The sequence below is a fragment of the Calidris pugnax genome, unplaced genomic scaffold (genome assembly GCF_001431845.1).
Source record: "Calidris pugnax isolate Ruff unplaced genomic scaffold, ASM143184v1 scaffold28, whole genome shotgun sequence".
NCBI lineage: Eukaryota > Metazoa > Chordata > Aves > Charadriiformes > Scolopacidae > Calidris > Calidris pugnax.
In genome coordinates, this window is record NW_015090842.1 from 7,414,021 (window position 1) to 7,432,452 (window position 18,432).

The 18,432-nt window shown below is 41.8% G+C and overlaps 2 protein-coding genes across 3 annotated transcripts; one reads left to right on the top strand and one right to left on the bottom strand.

Annotated features, from left to right (window-relative positions):
• The first annotated feature begins 324 nt into the window (after positions 1–324).
• LOC106888386 (calcium-transporting ATPase type 2C member 2-like) lies at positions 325–4,809 on the top strand. Its single transcript, XM_014942588.1, has 7 exons — positions 325–487; positions 1,118–1,186; positions 1,269–1,385; positions 2,303–2,450; positions 3,051–3,146; positions 3,456–3,597; positions 4,315–4,809. Exons 1-7 carry the CDS (start codon positions 351–353, stop codon positions 4,425–4,427), a joined length of 822 nt encoding a protein of 273 aa, XP_014798074.1. The 5' UTR covers positions 325–350; the 3' UTR covers positions 4,428–4,809.
• A 2,286-nt stretch (positions 4,810–7,095) lies between these two features.
• On the bottom strand, positions 7,096–18,066 carry TLDC1 (TBC/LysM-associated domain containing 1). Of its 2 annotated transcripts, none has more exons than XM_014942524.1 (8): positions 18,042–18,066; positions 16,678–16,854; positions 13,965–14,195; positions 13,082–13,226; positions 12,035–12,475; positions 10,655–10,773; positions 9,276–9,455; positions 7,096–8,245 (listed from the first exon to the last, which is right to left on the bottom strand). In XM_014942524.1, the coding sequence occupies exons 2-8, from the start codon at positions 16,843–16,845 to the stop codon at positions 8,117–8,119; spliced, it is 1,413 nt and encodes a 470-aa protein (XP_014798010.1). In that variant the 5' UTR covers positions 16,846–16,854; positions 18,042–18,066; the 3' UTR covers positions 7,096–8,116. The 2 variants fall into 2 exon arrangements, with proteins under 2 accessions (XP_014798010.1, XP_014798009.1); XM_014942523.1 differs by lacking the exon at positions 18,042–18,066 and adding an exon at positions 16,951–17,043.
• Between the last annotated feature and the right edge of the window lie 366 nt (positions 18,067–18,432).

The following is an 18,432-nucleotide window of genomic DNA, read 5'->3' on the forward strand; positions in this document are numbered from 1 at the left end:
TGTATGATGAACAGGAGCAAAGTGGGGGGCTGCCCTGATCTGTTGTGATGCACGGTGGTGGAGGGACTTAATGGGGACAGGGACTCACTTCCACAAGCACGTGAGACTAATGATGACCTGGGGACATAGCAGGGATATTAAGCTTTGCAGTTGGATCAACAGCTGCATAAAAGTGATTGAGAGATCATAGCTGTTTAGATCATGTTTAGATCATAGCTAAGCTCACTGCTGACAAACACCTTCCCAACATTTTCAGATGCGTAAGAATGAAGCACAGATTGCTTAATCATTAGGTTACAAAAAAAAAAAAAAAAACACAGGCTTTGCAGAGGGCTGGTGCCGTTGTGTCCATGACAGGAGATGGTGTTAACGATGCCGTGGCCCTTAAATCTGCTGATATTGGGATTGCAATGGGACAAGCTGGTACAGACGTCAGCAAAGAGGCTGCCAACATGATCCTCGTGGACGATGACTTCTCGACAGTAATGTAAGTTTAGCAATTTTCTTACTATCAGACACTTTCTTACTTCGGGTACTTTCTGGCTACCCATTGCACAAGTCTGTCGAGTGACTGGCCCTGGAAATAACACAAGTCAACAGGCAGCATGTGGAGATACCTGGTGATGGCTCTGGCTCGTTTTTAGTTGCATACACAGCAATGACTTATTTGTTTCAAGTGCAGTGACAAAGCTGCCTTTCATCCACAAGCCCTGGTTTCTCATTGCTGGAGTTAACCAGGGATTTGAAAGCGCCCAGAAGTCTGGGTGGATGGTAACTTGTGCTCTCTGCCTCCTTCAGGAGGCGCAGAGGAAAGACATCGTTTGCGATGCTCTGTTGGTTCATAACAATGAGCAGAGCAGAGTGTAGATACAAATAGGCCACGTGTCCGCTTTATGAACCAAGACCTGGCAGTGTAAACCAGGCTTTTCAGATCTACTCGTCCTGATAAAATCATTTTAACTGAGAAGCTCCATTGGTGTCCTCTTCCTAAGCTGGCGTCTGAATTTCAACTGAAATAAATACTAGAGAAAACAACTTGTCTTTTACACGTTGCAGGGAGCTCAGTGTACAGTAGTGTGAGTACTAGTTATTTAATAAACTCCCCTCTTCCTTCCAGGAACGCAATAGAAGAGGGAAAGGGAATATTTTACAACATAAAAAATTTTGTGCGGTTCCAGTTGAGCACGTAAGTTCCTGTTTGCTTTGGTTCCAGTGAGAGCACCCTTTGGGTGAGGCCACGCAGAGTAACGCTCTTCTGTGCTTTGCAGGAGCATTTCAGCTTTGAGCCTAATTACTCTGTCAACAGTGCTCAACCTACCCAACCCCCTCAATGCTATGCAGATCTTATGGATCAACATCATCATGGACGGGCCACCAGCCCAGAGGTATGGAAGAGTCAAATGTGCAAATTATTCTTGGGTTTAATATGTCTGAATTTGGTTTAGGAACACAAGCCATTGTGATTTCTTATCAACGTGCCGATCGTTTCACAGAATCACAGAATCTTCATGGTTGGAAGGGACCTTTGAGATCATAGAGTCCAACAGAAAAAAACAACAACAAAAAAACCCAAACCAAACAAAACCAAAAAAACCATCAACCAACCAACCAAAGCAAACAAACAAACAAAAAAACCCCAAACCAACCAAAAAAAACCAAACCCCCAAACAACAAACAGACACAAACCAACAATCTCAGGCACAAGAGCATGCCCTGAAGTGCCACGTCTACACATTTCTTAAATACCTCCAGGGATGGCGACTCCACCACCTCCCTGGGCAGGCTGTTCCAATGCCTGACGACTCTCTCAGTAAAGTAATTCTTCCCAATATCTATTCCTAATATCTAATCTAAACCTCCCGGGCCGCAACTTTAGACCATTTGGTGGTTAGATAAGACAAGTTGTACTTTTGGTCCCTCCTGATCCCTCCAAAAGCATTTAATTCAGGTTTACTCGACTTAGGAACCCCATCCACCTGCTACTTACAGCTACAGCTCACTACAGTTACTGCTTCCACAACACAGAAGAGATGTTGGCCACCATCTCAGAGCGAGCTCTCCCTCTGCTGTGGGATACCGGAATGATGAACAATTAATATATCATTTTAGCTGCTCATTATACAATAAAGACCTTTGTTGTAGGTGTCTCAGACAAATTGGGGGCCTCATGTAGCCTTGACAGAATACTCTCTGTCATGCTGTATTCCCTAGAGTTTAATCCACCAGATCCATCCTGGTTTATCAGCAATTTGGGGATGATCCACGTTAACTGAACACGTCTTTCTGCTTCTCTCTGGGGCAGTTTGGGAGTTGAGCCTGTTGACAGGGACACTATCAAACAGCCGCCCCGATGCATCACAGATACGATACTCAGCAAATCATTGATCCTGAAAATCTTCATGTCAGCTCTAATTATCATCAGCGGAACCCTCTTTGTCTTCTGGAAGGAGGTGAGGAAATCTGCAATCGTGTCTTGTTTTCATCAGGGTGGAGAACAAAGTGAAGGGCAGTTTCTGAAATACTTGTGAAGGACTTTCTGAAATGCATCAGGTGGGGAGGGATCAGCGTGGGCAGAGGGTTAAGAAACCAGGGTCAGTTTTAGCTCTGCTCCTGCCTTCCTCTTTTGCCTCTAATTCGGAGCTTCCTATCTAGAATGGGAAAACTATTACTTGATACGATATCAGTGTGTTGAGGTACTTTTCACCTCTACCTTTCCATGTAAGTAGAAAATATCAAGTACGTAAATACTATGGATTGCTGTTAGTAAATAATGATTGTTACTATAAAAGTTTAAGTGATTTAATTTTGAATATTCTTTACTCAAATTCCGCATCAGTTTAAGAATTTAAAATATGGTTGATCAGATCCTAAACCCAAAAATTAGCAGAGAGAAATTAATGCTAGCTGTAATGGTTAGAACTAGATTTATTCCTTTGTTTTACTACCCTTCGAATCATCGGGGGTCATTAAAGGGAGTATTTAATTCATCTGTTGAATTGACATATTTTTCAAGGCTTAACTAACCCCTGAATTTTTACATGTGGTTTCAGAATCCCAAAAGTGGCATAACTCCTCGAACCACAACAATGACTTTTACCTGTTTTGTGTTTTTTGACCTCTTCAACGCCCTGACGTGCCGCTCTCAGGTGAGATTGCTCTGTCAGCAAAACACTAACATAAACATTAGAATACTAGAATTTTGCTTAGGAAAGGATTTTTTTTTTTTTTAAATGTCACTTAAAGCAGCATTTTTATCATTGTTATTTATGAAGTTATCCATCATAGTTCAACTGCAACTACACTTTCAACTATGTAGTTCTGCCTAAATTACCAGTTGTGTAACTTCAAGAAGTAATGGAATTTACATGCAAGGAAACTGTGAGGTGTTCGAGTACCAACAGGACACTGGGAAATGTTAAGTTTCTCTTTTTTTTTTTTTTTTTTCCCTTCTCTAGACAAAGCTGATATTTGAAATAGGCTTTTTTCGAAACCGCATGTTCTTATATTCTGTGCTTGGGTCATTTTTGGGCCAGCTGGCTGTTATATACGTCCCTCCATTACAAAAAATCTTCCAGACAGAGAACTTAGGAGTGTTGGGTAAGTTGCAAAATAAATAACGGTTGGTTTTTGTGGTGTTTTTTTTTAAGCTGCTTGAAAAAACAGACAAGGTTGCCAAATTGTTGCACGATAGCTCCCAACAGATTGCTGGTGGGGGAAATCAATCAACAGCTCCCATACCTCTATACATGCACATAGCTATACACAAATAGTAGTAGCATTTAATGATGTTATTCCAGCCTAGGTTTTGAATTTTGATTTACTGCACATAAATGCATGTAAATGGAGACATGCTGAGATTTTTCCACAAGCTCTGTATGATGGTATTTCTTTACATAAATCTACCTGGGATCATTATGCACTCGCTGCATTTTGAAGAAGGGGGGTAAATGTTTCCTAGCTGAAAGGCAATGCATATTTTACCATCTGAATCAGTCTCGCCAAGCTCTACCCCACCGCGCTGTGTCACATCTATGCCAGGCGTGCTGTTGGAGGCAGGGTTCAGGCATCACAAAGGATTAATGTAGAGGTCACCACCCATCAGATGGACTATACCAACTGACTGTATGGCTATTCCTTGTCTATCACTCTCATCTCTCTAATTCCGCAGTAAGCAAAAGTCCTGCTGGGTTGTACATCTGTGCAGTTACACCAGCACAAGTGTCTTCTGCAGGAAGGCCCTTATCTGGGGACTCCTGCCCAGCCCAGAGCCCAGCTCTTTGCTGTGTTTATCTCTGCTCTGTTTCCTCTTGGCAGACCTGCTCTTCCTCACCGGACTGGCTTCCTCCGTTTTCGTTGTGTCCGAGTTTGTCAAGTTCTGTGAAAAACGCTGCTGCCAACCAAAGCCCACAAAGGGAGGCCATAACTGATGTGAACCTCCTCTAAGGATGCGCTTGGAACGGAGCCGTGAGGCTGGATAATCCAAACACACCACTTTCTGAGGATACTGCAGTGAATCTGTCCCACCGGTCCTTCCTTCTCCAGAGTCTGTTCCTTCTACACGCTCCACCCAACCCGTCTGAGCTGCCCACAGAAACCTCCAGAAGTGGCTCCTGTTTTAAACCAAGGTATATTTTTCTGATGTTGAGCTCTGTGTCGAGAATGCTGCGATAGTCCCAGGCAAAATAACACAGTTTCCCACCTGTACAGAAAAAAAATCTATTTTGCATAAACTGAAATTTTATTTATTTTAAATCAAAATGATTTTTATTAATAAAATCTACATCTTAAAACGTTACAGATAAGTATCTGAATGAGACTGTTGATTTAGACCCGTCCTTTTATATTAAATTAAACAAATGGAAAAGACCCGCATTCACCAGCGCTTCGTCCTTTTGTATTACGTTAAACGAATGGAAAAGACCCGCATTCACCAGCGCTTCTTTTCCTACAACATGTAGTGTTTCTGCATTCCCAGATGCCTGGCCTTGATTCAGCAAGATTCCTGGGGAAACTGTGGGGAGATGTCAAACCAAAAGCAGCAAGTAAAAGTGCCAAGCTGTCAGCTGTTGGCTTCTGCCAAACACTGCAGTGATTTTGTTGTACCTGTATGATGAACAGGAGCAAAGTGGGGGGCTGCCCTGATCTGTTGTGATGCACGGTGGTGGAGGGACTTAATGGGGACAGGGACTCACTTCCACAAGCACGTGAGACTAACGATGATCCGGGGACACAGCAGGGATGTGAAGCTTTGCAGTGGGATCAACAGCCACATAGAAGTGATTGAGAGATGATTGAGATCATAGCTAAGCTCACTGCTGACAAACAGGGGACAGGGACTCACTTCCACAAGCACGTGAGACTAACGATGATCCGGGGACACAGCAGGGATGTGAAGCTTTGCAGTGGGATCAACAGCCACATAGAAGTGATTGAGAGATGATTGAGATCATAGCTAAGCTCACTGCTGACAAACACCTTCCCAACATTTTCAGATGCGTAAGAATGAAGCACAGATTGCTTAATCATTAGGTTACACAAAAAAAAAAAAAAAATCTCAAAACTGGATTACATTTCAGATTCATACCCTAGAAGGAACCAGCTATACTAATACTTATTTTAAATCAAAGAAAACCTGGCTGCTCAAATGGTTTTCAGTGAAGAGTAGTTTTGTGCAATTCACCCTCCCCAGATAGAGTCTGCAATGGTGTGTGCACAGGATTTTTTTAAAAAATCCTTGCAAATTGTTTCAGTCCTCAAAAAAACCCACAAGTCTCTGCCTTATAATGGAAGGAAAAGAAAGTCTAAGTTGTTTATTTTATGAGTAACTGAAGAAATGCTTTCAGTCCTCAAAAAAACCCCAAGTCTCTGCCTTGTAATGGAAGGAAAAGAAAGTCTAGTTGTTTATTTTATGAGTAACTGAAGAAATTCAACTGTCTCCTGTATGCCACTCACTTCAAGTATTTAGCACGCTGAGTCAGTGCCTAAGTGAAGAAAACCTCTGAGAATTATGGTGGGAGTTTGTTAAAACAAAAGCCAGCATCACCGCACTTACAGAGAACACGTACTTGCTGTCTCTATAGCACTCCCTACTTGGGACCATTTAAAATTCTTATTGAAATACACAGAGAAGAAAATAATGCAGAAGTATCTGTTTTATTGTCTTAATGCTTTCATTTTTTCTATATTACAAACTAGGGGGACTATCTGGTTTGTTTTGCACTTAGAGAGAACACGTACTTGCTGTCTATATAGCACTCCCTACTTTGGACCATTTAAAATTTTTATTAAAATACACAGAGAAGAAAATTACGCAGAAGTATCAGTTTAATTTGTTTTAATGCTTTCATTTTTTCTATGTTACAAACTAGGGGGACTATCTGGTTTGTTTAAGCAAATACAAGACAAAAAGACATGAGCTCAGGCCTTTCCCAGCATACTCTGTACTGGGACAAATGGCATCTATCCCCCAATCAGTACTTCAGGCAGCACACAAAACGCACAGCTGACTTCTGGGGTGTCTGGCTGAAGTGATTTCTTCATGCTGTTCCTTTCAAGGCTAAAGTCATGTTGTTTAATAATTTTTTTTTTAAATGGGATTTACATTAAGGCACAAGTGCAGACCATTCAGAATATTCAAATCTGGCTCCCTATGAAAAACATTGGGTAGAAAAAAAAAAAGACTACATACAAGAAAATGCTAAGGGAAAGAATCTGAAGGAAGGCCCACGTGATCAGGAATTGCAGTAACTTCATAGACTGTTACAGCACATTCTTTGCTCTAAACTGCACAGAGGATGAACTCCTGGAAGCACAAAGGGGATGGGGTACAGTCCTTCTCCTTAGGAGGAGAAAGACTGACCACTGAACATGCTAATAACCAAACACAATTCACTGAGTTAGAAATGACAGTCCCTGGTAGAAATTAGGGTTATTTTTGACAAGTTAATTACATACATAGAATTAGCAAGGTCAAACTAATAATTAGTCATAGACGTGCAGGGGTTCGAGTAGAAAATGCCCTGAGTAAGAGAGACCTGACAAAATCAGCATTGACTGAACAGCCAACAAAACAGAGCAAAAACTCCAACCCACTAATTACATTTCACATCGCGGGCGGTTTTTTCCATAATACAGTAATGATTAATTGCATGGGAGTAAAGTGTACAGCATTCTTCTTTCAACATGTTACAGACATAACCCTGATTTCTTTTGTTGTTTTTTTTAGAAGATATTTGCAGTTACTGTTCCCAGTTCACTGTGGATGCTTCATACTTTATCCTTTTTACAGCCTGATCTTTTACTCCCGTCTTAAGCGAGGCCAGAACAGAAGGTACCTTCCCTAGAGAATTTCTGCTGGAGGTACAGCCCCTTCTTAGGATAAGTGTGGCTGAATGACTCCCAATGGCTCTGTTCTGTAAGTTTAAAAAGCAGTAGGCAAATTTCTGCAGAAACCTCTTAAGTGAAATGCACTAAGGTGTAGTGTAGTATTGTAAAACTGGATACTGTACACTGAGCATTCTGTACATCTTACAGCCCATACAGAGCCACTTGCTGAAGGTCTGACTTAGAAAACGTGAAAATTAATGCTTTAACTGGAGCAATGCAAATTAATAGCATCATTCATACAAAATCACCGGGACTATTCTGTTTACCAATGTAGGACATCGTTACAGTTTGCAAGCTTCACTGACTAATTCCAGTGCATGCAAATAAATATTTGGAGTTGAGGTATAAGAGCCTTAATCAGTGTCTTGAACAGTCTTTATATAAATACATATTAATTTCCCAAGTCAGTAAGCCGTACTGTCAATATCTTTGTCTTTTGCTTTTAATTCTGTATGCAGACAGGATCTATCAGGAATGCCAGCAAATTCATATTCAGCTAGAACTTAGGGATATCTAATAATTAAGTAACTAGTTAATTTTTCTGTCCTCCCCCCATAAAAATACAGGCAGGATATTGTATTGGACCTAAATAGTACATAATTACAAGGTTTAACTTTGTCCCAGATAATTAAATAGATGTAAGGGAAAAAATGAGGAAAATATATTCTGTCCAAGGAATATTAACACACAGGCGAAAAAAATAAGCTGTTTTCATGTTACTGCAATTCTTCTAGTTATCATCATCCTCGTCCTCTTCAATGGGTTCTCGCAGACCTTCACTCTGACGACTTTTTCCAGCCATTTCTAATAAGGCCTGAGCCTCGGGGTCTACGTCCAGGATACTCTTCTTACCTTTTGTCTTCAAAACAAAATAAAATATAGTCAAATTTAAAATGTCATTATGAACAAATCAATATCAGGCTACAAGAAAGAGACATACTCAAAAGCCCACAACTAATCTGGTTTGCCAGCTTGTCACAATGAAGCAGATACACTTTCCAAGGAAGGCATTTAAGATTCACTGGGATACATCAAATGATTTTTACTGCTGCAGTTACACAAAACAGTCATAAACTTCTCCTAAGATGGTAGTGGACTATTTCAGGGTAATTCAGGTTACCAGCCAGCCAGAACATCCTGGTTAACTTGACCTCAGTTTGAAGTGCAGAAGTGAACTTTTTTAATAAAGAAGAGATCCAAGTACAATTCAACATTTTCGGTAAACAATTTGTTCTGTTTCTATTTAGAGCTATGTGTCCTCTGAACAGACAGAGCACATCAATTTAGTATGAAAAGAAATATTTTTTTTTTTTAAAAAAACCTAAACACCAAAATGGGCAAACCAGACAGTTTAATAAGAGGATAGATTATAGGGACAGAGGAGATTGGAAAGAGGTCTCCTGCTCGTTCCCAGAAACAAACCAGGTGCAGAAAGAGTAGCATAAATCTATTGATGTAAATTTACTGTAAAACTATGGTAAATTTGAAGTTCCTGACAAAGAAATCTTTTGGGTTCTCTTCCTGAATTGTAGATGAGGCTTTACTCGAGAGCTTCCAGTGCTTGCTTTCTGTTTTACTGAACCCCTCCAAAGAGGTTCCTTCTAGAGACTGTTCCTAGATCTCAGAGAGGCCTTTTTGAAATTCAGAGGTAAAAATGGCTTTTCTGACTCTACCATTTGACAGCTCCTGATGTTATTTCTTGTCAGCACCCTCAATAATTCCACTACTGTTTTGCCATTTACTTGCTCCAAAATATACGGCCAGTTAAAGAAAACATTATTCATTACAATTAACAGACAGCGTTTAACCAGAAAACTGCAAGTTTTGCATTTGCCTCTCCTGTTCCAACCAGGACACACTTTCACAGGTTTTCAGTTTTGTTCACCTACCCCTGCACTTTCCGGGAGGTCTCCCACTGCCCAAACTTCCATGGCATCCAGTGCAAACTCCTCCTTCGCCGACAGCTGGGGACTGTTGTAGGTGGTACATCGAGGTTTGGCTTTACTGTGCCCCTTCCCGTAGTCGCTGTCTATCCAGAGCCCGAAGTAGCCGTGCTGCCCCCCCATGCCCTGCGGACAGAAGCAGCACAGGGAGGACTTGCTGCAGGTGTAAAACAGACTGAGCAAGTTACCAAACCTAGAGTATAAATTGCTACTTTCAGTATTTATGCCGCACTTCTGTGGGTAGTGAAAAAGGGTATTGTAAGTGAACCTGGGCTTCTGTACCAAAATCCAGTGTTCCTGAAGACAAGGATTTACCAGAGTGATGCTGCCCCCCCTCTACACTCTATGGAATACCAGTATCTGCAAGCACTTCAGCTGTGTCTTGTACCAGAAATTTAGCTCACTGGCTTTTGTTTATGAATTACCAGTTCCATTTTTAAAAGGGTGAAAGTGTTCAGTTTTGCAGCCTCTCTTCCATTTAGAAAAGTATCTACAGAAACAAAGAATATAATTTGATGCTGTTTGGTTTCTTTAGAGCAAATTTATTACAGACTGCTGCAATTCCCAAAGTTATGGGCACGTAATGCTACAAAACTGTAGAGCACTTTTCATTTCAGAACAGGTGGTGTGTTGTAGCTCTGGAGAAACTCCTCTGCATCTGGAGAGCTCATTCATGAACTTGAGTAAAAGGGGCTCCTGCCACTGTAATCACACACCAGCAGCGTCTCACACGCAGCTCCTCAGCTCTGATTCTGTTGGGCTTTCTCAGCCTTCCAAAATTTAAAACGCAGTTGGTGTGTCAGTGAGAACAGCCAGTGGAGGGATCCTCAATTACACAGCTCAGCTGCCTTGTGCTGCTGCAGTGATGTGGATACACACTGTCAATTCTGCCAGACAACAGGGAGCAGTGCTAGAAGGGTTTGGGCCATAACCAAACCTGGCATCAAGATTTCTTCCCAGAACCTCCATAAATCTAACCTACATAAAGCCGTCCTACTTGGATCAGACACAAATAAATTCCATCTTAGTTGTTTCAATATTTCAATACCTATATCAACAGTAAAGAGAAGTATAGACTCTATCAGTACTGTAAGTGGTTCTCCATCGTTATCCATAGTTCACACTTTACACTGATGTTTTAATGCAAAAAAAAAAAAAATCTCCTACTAAAAGTGTGGCACAAATAGCAGAGAAAAGAGATGAAAACTTCCTTGGAGAATGACAAGTGAAATAAATCTCCTCACAGTAACAGAAGGAAAATCATAAAACACTTGCGAATACTGGCCACAAATCCAATTTCCAAATTGTCATTTCTTACTACTTACAAGTCCATTTGGCATCGTTTGTTGGCCATGGTTCAAATACATGTAGTGGTCATTATACCCTGTGTACGTGTACACAGCAAGAGAGGGGAAAACAGAAAACAGAAAGCATCTGTTGTCACCTGTAAACAGAAGAGCATTTGAGGTCAGACAGCTGGCCAAGTAATAACTTGTGTACAAACAAGATATGAAAAAAACATTGAAGAAGTGCAGTGGAATAAATCAAAGCAGCTGCAATCTCAGAAAGCCAATACCTATCTCTCATCACGATCTAGACCTACTGTTTATTCTCAGTTAACTCTGTGCAGAAATCAATGTCATTTTATGGCTGTGACCAAGGGCAGAGTCAGAGGCATGACTAGTACATCACGTTACCCTGTAAGGGTACACCTATTACAGCTTGCATCGTATCATCTAAAACCTGCCAACTGCTGGACCCATACAAACTGATATGAGTGCAGACACCCTTACTTCTGACTATACTGATACATAGGTCAGTTTAGGGCCAAGGATTTAGAGTGCAATTTTTGTTATGCCCAGTTAGGTATTCAGCAGGACCAGCAGTGTGACTGTCCAGCATGCTACTTGTGTTAGTCTATCAGGAAAAAATACAAGGAAAGCATCGTATAATCAATGTAACATACCATTAAATGAACTGACTGAAGTGGCAATTATCAAATAATAATTAAGTATAAGAACTGAGTTTTTAATGTAGCCAAAGTGAAGATTCCCAGCAGGACAGATTATCAAGAATCCATAATACGGTTTTGGAAAGCCATCACAAAAGTTTTTGCCAAAAAGTTACCTCTTTTCTCCCCAGAGGTTTCAAGGGAACAGAAGGTTTACCTTGTCCAAAGGACCCTTTTGCTGCTGGATTTCAAAAGGGACACAGAGACAGACAGTGCACAAATGGCAACAGGAGGCTAAACCTGGTGTTTGGCTCAGCTGTTCTGAGAGGGAAGATATTGCCATCTGCTGGACACGTTATTTAAACTCTAATTCATCATCTACACTGGATTCCCTTCATTTTCAACCTCGGCAGCTACAGGGGCTGATCGATTTCACTGCAAAGAAAACTTGTTCCATGATCAAAAAGTCCTGCAATTTTAAAAGTCTTATCAAATAACAGGCAAACTATAAACATTAATCAGTAACATGCTTGACTGGGCACAAAGCAGGAATAACTTAGCACGTATTTTATATTTTTCAAAAATGAGTGTTATTTTTGCTGCAGGAAAATACACTTGGAAGTGTAAGAAATGCTGTGTGTCATGAAAATAAAATGACAGTATCCATTAAGTGGGCAGGATTCTTGTACCTGTACAGCATTGTCAATGTTTTCCAGAGCCATGAGATACCAGAAAAAGAAAAGTTGAGTTTTACCTTGAAACTGTGGCTTCACCTCCCAGGAGTGAGATGCAAACCCACCAAAGATATAACCATCTAAGTCCTTTAAGATCACTATGCAAGGACCTTTGTTCACTATATGCCCACATAACTGTGAAAAGCTTTCTCCATGAAGCCTAGAAGAAAACAAAAGCTGCCACTTGTGCTGTAGCTCTGCAGGCAGGTGGGAGTTGATGTATATGACAGACGGGATGTCAAAGAGACTGACAAGTCCTCTTCCTTTGATGCCTTTGCAGCGTGGAACCAGGTTGAGTATGTCTTTGGTTTGGTCTGGGAGAGAATGCAGAACGTGGAGGCCTTGCCTGATAACAACACTGAGGAAAACTGAGATCTGTGGAACTCGGTACACCCAATCCTCAATGACGCTTTGATCAAAATTTGTCTCCATCAGCTGAGGACCCACAGGTTTTGTCCCATCTAAATGAGTCACACAGAACAGTAGTAAGTCTTCTAGTATGGAAAATAATCAGATAATTTTTAAGTGTAAATGCAGTATTCCATTATTTCAATGGATGTGAAACCACAGTAAAGTGTCAACTACATTAAGCAGATGCAGCCTCTGAACTAAGAAACGTTTGCCTGTGACATCTGCTGCTTGGGCTGTCACAATTAAGAAACATGGACTCCTACTTACAACTTATGGGATGTTCTTTGCAAGACAGCAAAATCTATCATTCCAACAGTGCTTTGTAAAAGGGCATACAGTCATAAATATATGGCACATGCATCTAAACGCCTGTTACCTGCAAGTCAGGTATTTGTAAAAGAGGCATGTTCCATGACAAATAGTTTTGCATCTCCAGTTAAACTGGGACTTCAAACTGAAGCTCTCTTGAATTTAGGGGAGAAAGATGGTAAGGTAAAAGAAATAAAATTCCCAAGTCATTCACAAAGAACTGGGCTTTAAATGCTGATCTCACGTTTGAAATTAAAAGACATGACCCGAAGAGAAAAATTCTTGTGAGATGAGCGATTACATGCGCTCTGTGCCATTCTGGGATATACTACATCAGCACTGCTTACCTGCCAGCTTCAATTCTGACACCAGCTGAGAAGCCAGAGCCTTTACTCCGCTTGCAGAATCCCTAGTATTCTCCAAATTCCAACCCCTCAGCTCCTTCCTGTAGTTCAGTACGTGGACCACAGCCATGATCAGGTCCTCTGTGAACTGTAAAGGTTAGAACGTCACCATTTTGGCATTTCTTCAATAAAATTGCAAAGAGCTTCAAAGGACTTTCTGAAATTAAAGTCAAGTAATACTGAAGATGTAATCCCAGTGGCAGACACGTCTCTTCTCATGAAGAGTCAGAAAGAAGTGTTATTTCGGTGTTATAAGTCATGAAAAACATCCTTTTTCAAGACATTTTGTAACTGTTACTTCACAAAGCATCTCCATACAAGACGGTATCGATAGAGGGAGGGGAGGTTCAAATTTTGCAGTGGAAGGAGCTGCAAATGAATTACTGTTTTGTGAGATCCCATTCTTCCATCCTACAAGTTACGTATTTGATTTAGACATTTATTCTGCAACTGAAGAACCAGAAAGTAGTTTGCTCAGTTCCCAGAAGCAGCAGCCACACCACAACCCTTGCTGGCTCTTAAATACAGCCAGTCTCTGCACCCTTCACAGCGAGCTCCTGGACTATCAAAGCGCTCCGCAAAATCCATATCCTGGTTCTCAAAGTAGGCAAGGTCAGCATGGAAAAGCCCACGGCTGAAACAGTGATCACCTATAACCTGCTCTGCCTGCACTGGTTGTCCCAGATCAGCAAGTAAAGGAGAGATTAAAAAAATACAGAAGTCAGAAATCTGTTCTGAATCTCGTGCTCTAAAGATTACCTTAAAATTACCAAATCATCTCTGTTCTCTTACTGTCCCCCCAACACGCATTTAACGGCCTGTTTACCTCTTGGATTTGTTTGCCCTTCACAGGCCCTTCTGTCTTGGAGATCATTCTCATGATGATGGTAACCTTCTCATCTGCATTCCCTTTTAAGATGTCTGACATGAAAATTACAAACTGCTCCTTAGCAATCTGTTCACCCAGCCCAGATGATTTCCCAGTCAGGTCAATGCTTTTCATTCCGTTGTACAACCGAACGGCCATTTGCTCTGGTAACGGCTCCTGCACGTACGCCTACAACAAGGAAAAGAGCAAAGAACATATTTTAAAAATGAAAAATAACTAATATATTCCAGCTAATCTGAGATATACCGCTATGAATGAAGGATTTTAATACTAAGTATCTACTATTGGCAACAAACTTTTGTCAAAGGACTGGTTTTCCAAGAGAAAAACAATAAATCTCTATTTTTATAGTATCTCCTTCCCAATACAATTCAGCAATTTAAGTTGATGTTTTTCTACAAATGCCATAGACTTAAAAAAACCCAAACAACTCTGCTAGTACAACATTTAAAATTGTGGTTTAACCCTGCTTTTCATAGCGGAGCTCATAGATACTTAAAAACAAAGACATAGTAAATTTTTTTCCGTATCTCAGTTTCAGCCTCAAGACAATGCAGGCGACGTGTTTAACCCTACGTGCACTTGTGGAAACAATTCTGAGAAGTTTCCCTCTGCATAGCAACATCTAATTCAAGCATGGAACTGAGATCACCTGATTTTTATAAGGCATCCCTGATGTTAAGGCAGCTGAAATAAAAACTTTTTCATGGAACTCGCCTGGCTGGCCCTTTGAATTGAAATCTAATGGGTGTACAGCATCACGCCTCCCAGCGCTGTGGGAAACACCTGACTCTGGATTCAAGAAACTTTCAGAGCGTTCAAGATAATGACACGGTTTAAAAATAAATCCCCTAAAATACACCCATACACTAGGACATGATTACACAGCGTCTTCTCTATGCAAAGTACTGTGCATTACATGCTGAACACCTGACTCGACTCTGATCTGCGGGGGTGTAGCACAGTGGGGACGATGCTGAAATCAATGGAGCTCCACCTGTGTGAGAGCACTCCAGCTCCATTCAGTGGAGCTGCTGGTACCAATCCATTGCTGGCTCAATACCACTCCTATTGAAGCCATCAGGGCCGTTCCTATTTGATGTTAATGGCTGTTGCTGTGCATATAAGGGTGATAGCCAATATGCTAAGCTCTACCCTGTTTCTGTTGACGTCAGTGGTAAAGCTCCCATTGATTTCAGCAGAATTAGCAAGCAGCCGCGGTCTTGCACATTAGAGTGCTGCATATTGAGGGAGGGATGGTCACAGGGGGTACAGCTGTCTTTTAAGAGGCTTTCTGAAAGTGCTACATGAGCCTGAAGTGAGACAAGCAGCAGGGAACGTAATTAAAACCACTACCCTCAAAGGCTTTTTACTTCACAGTGCAGCATTACCTACCTATTCCCTGCTCCTTCCCACCCACCGCTAACTTTGTTGCGCTGTTTTGTTACGCTTATAGCTATGCCAATGAGCAGACCTGGGGTGTGAAAAAGGAGGACTGTAAAAAGGGAATCTTTAATAAACATCTAACAATCTCACACCTCCGACAGTTCAGAAAGCTTGTCTTAAATGGCTTCAAGAAAAGTTATCTAGGGATACTGGCTCTACCTGCTTTCCAAGCCACACAGTGTGACCTGCTCTGGTCCAGAAGCCACGTAGTTTCCTTGCAGTAAAGCCCCAAGCCGAAGCAGAGCACACGAGGTTATGCTTGGGGCCCCCTCAGTGTCACCAGACTGTCCCTGGATCAAATCTGCCACTGATCAAGTCGAGCTCAGGCATGAGCACAGACACCTACGAGGCAGCCATGGTTCATGGAACAGTCCTTGCATTAAGGAATTAGGTACCTACAGGCAGTTTTAGGGTTGAAAGGCTGGGGAGCAGCGATGCTGCTTCCAAACCCATGACAGTTTGGTGTCATAGACAGCCAGGCTGGAGGAAAGGCTGGTCTCTATGCAGATGCCTTGCTAAATACCTCAAAATACCCTGCTTCTTTCCTGGAGTTTTAATTTGATGCCATTAGCTGCGTAGCATATATAAAAATGCATTTTTAATACTAGGTTCATTTGGCCACTTGGTTCCTGCCTAACTGAAGTTATCAAGTACTGCAACAAATAATTTTCCTCTTTTTTCTTGATTAGAAGATGAATGCAAAGTTAATCAGAAAGCATAATGTATGTTGATTAGCTAAAACAGGGAGCCACAGCTTAATCAAGCAAAATTGAATTCTTTCCTTTTAATGCAAGTGAAAAGATTAGAGATGGTGATGCAATTGAGGGAGAAAAATAACCAAATACAAATTGACTTTGTGACAGCTTCTCAGGAAAATTTGTAAATAATCACATGCTAGTGACTCCAGGGGGAATAATATCCTTCCCATTTTTCAGGTTTCTGTAAAAATATTTTCATATGTCCCAACTTCAGTAGGTAAATTTCACCCAACAGTGCAATTTACGAGATAAATACAAACTTGAAATTCCCTACTCATGTTAAACTGTAAGAAAAAGGTAAATACCTATCCTGCCCCAAAACATTATGTATTAAGTTGGGATAAGCAATCCTTAAAAAGTAACTATTGCCACGTCTTTAGTTTCTTCCTGGAATTACGTTCCATGCACTACATCTCAGATCTATCAGGAATAACAGATTGTCTTGCCTGCAGTGCTGCCAGAGTCACAGTTTTCTTTGTTGCTTTGCCATTTTTTGCTCCAGCTGAGCCACTTGATCCCGCTAAGGCATCAAATACTCCATCAATGTCAGACTGCTCCTCGGGAAGAAATCTGGAAAGGTGTTTCTGATAGGCATTGCTTTCTGCATTTCCCATCTTTCCAACCTGAAGCAAAGGGAAAGGAATAAAAAAACCCCAATTCAGTAAACACAGAAATGTATCACAATAGTAATGAAAAGCATATCAAACAGACCAACATACCTGTGCAAGTTTTCAAGAGGACCAAACTACTAGCCTTTCAGGAAACTATTATTAAAACAACTGCTCAGTCTTCGTAGTTACCGAGACTTAATGAACTTGAAGAACATACGTGAACAGTAACCGTGTTTTAAAAAATGACAACCTGTCAGCTCTTTGCTAAGACCACCCTGTCTAGCAATTCAAACCTCATTCAAGTCTTATCAAATGGAAAAACCAATATGATTTAATGATTAAATTAGCTTGTACAAAATGACCACGCGTCTGTCAGCTGGAATACATCAGTAACATGAAGGGAATAGCCTGATTATGGATTATTTATGACAGATTATGCTACATCTTCCTGATGCATTAATGGACTGAAGTGAAGTCTGCCAATAATGTTGCACTAAAACACAGAACACCATCACTGTAAAACATGACAATGTCTTTTCCAAGGGCATAATACAAAAATGATTCAAAAAGCTGCCAAGAAACACAGCAGCAAAAACATTTAGGAAGATGACTCGAGAGCCAGCAAAAACACACAGCTTCACGTGAAGTCCATAAATTGTTGGGAGCTGGCACCCACAGAATTAAGGTTGGAGGGAGGGGATTGGTTTGGGGGTGGTTTGTTTTACACATTTAATGGATCAACTGTGATTTCTCTCACTGTCCCAGGATTCACCTGCATTACAGAGACTTATTTTTTTGTGCTGTCTGGGCCATGTGCTCTGCCTTTTTCCCTGGTGCAGCACAGCACAGCCCCAAAAGTGCCACAAAAGGGCCAAATTCCACCACAACCGCAATGACAGCCACCACTTGAAGTGGCCCTCCCATCTGTCTGGGGTAGACAGGCTCCCGGGGTGACAATATAAAAAAGATGAGAAGCGGAGTATCATTTCATGGGTTTTTTTTCCCCAATAATTCCTCTCTGACACCTCAATTTTGGTTGGGGATCCCAGTCCCACGGAAATCTCTTCCTGCAGACACGCCTGCCTGCTCTGAGCCCGCTGAAGGGCGGTGTGTTTTGCCAAATCCAACCTTTCTGTCGTTAACAGATGTCAACTTTGATAAGCAGCCGGACACCAGCGGCCGGTTTGGGGCTGCTTCACCTTCACTGCACAGCACAGGCCCAAAAGCCTCCCTCTGCCCGTGAGGAAGATCTCGACGGTGGGTTAAACACCACAGGGTTAGCGGAAACGACTCTAACCTGGAAGACAAACCGTGAAGACCCTATTAATTTCAGCAGCGAACCGCTGCTGGCAGGGGGTCCTTCACCCTTCCCTCAGCCCGGGAGAGCACAAGCCGGCAGAGGAGGGGGATCCCGCCGTGACGTGGCCGGGGCCCGGGGCGGACACCCCGCTCTCCCCGGCGGGATCGGGCAAAAGGCTTCACGGTTTGCTATTTTATTTCCCGGTGTTGCTCAGCCCATCCCTCCCCACCCGGTTGTGCCCCCCCCCCCTCCCCCCCCCGCCATCCCCGCCGCAGGGGTGAGGCCCAGGC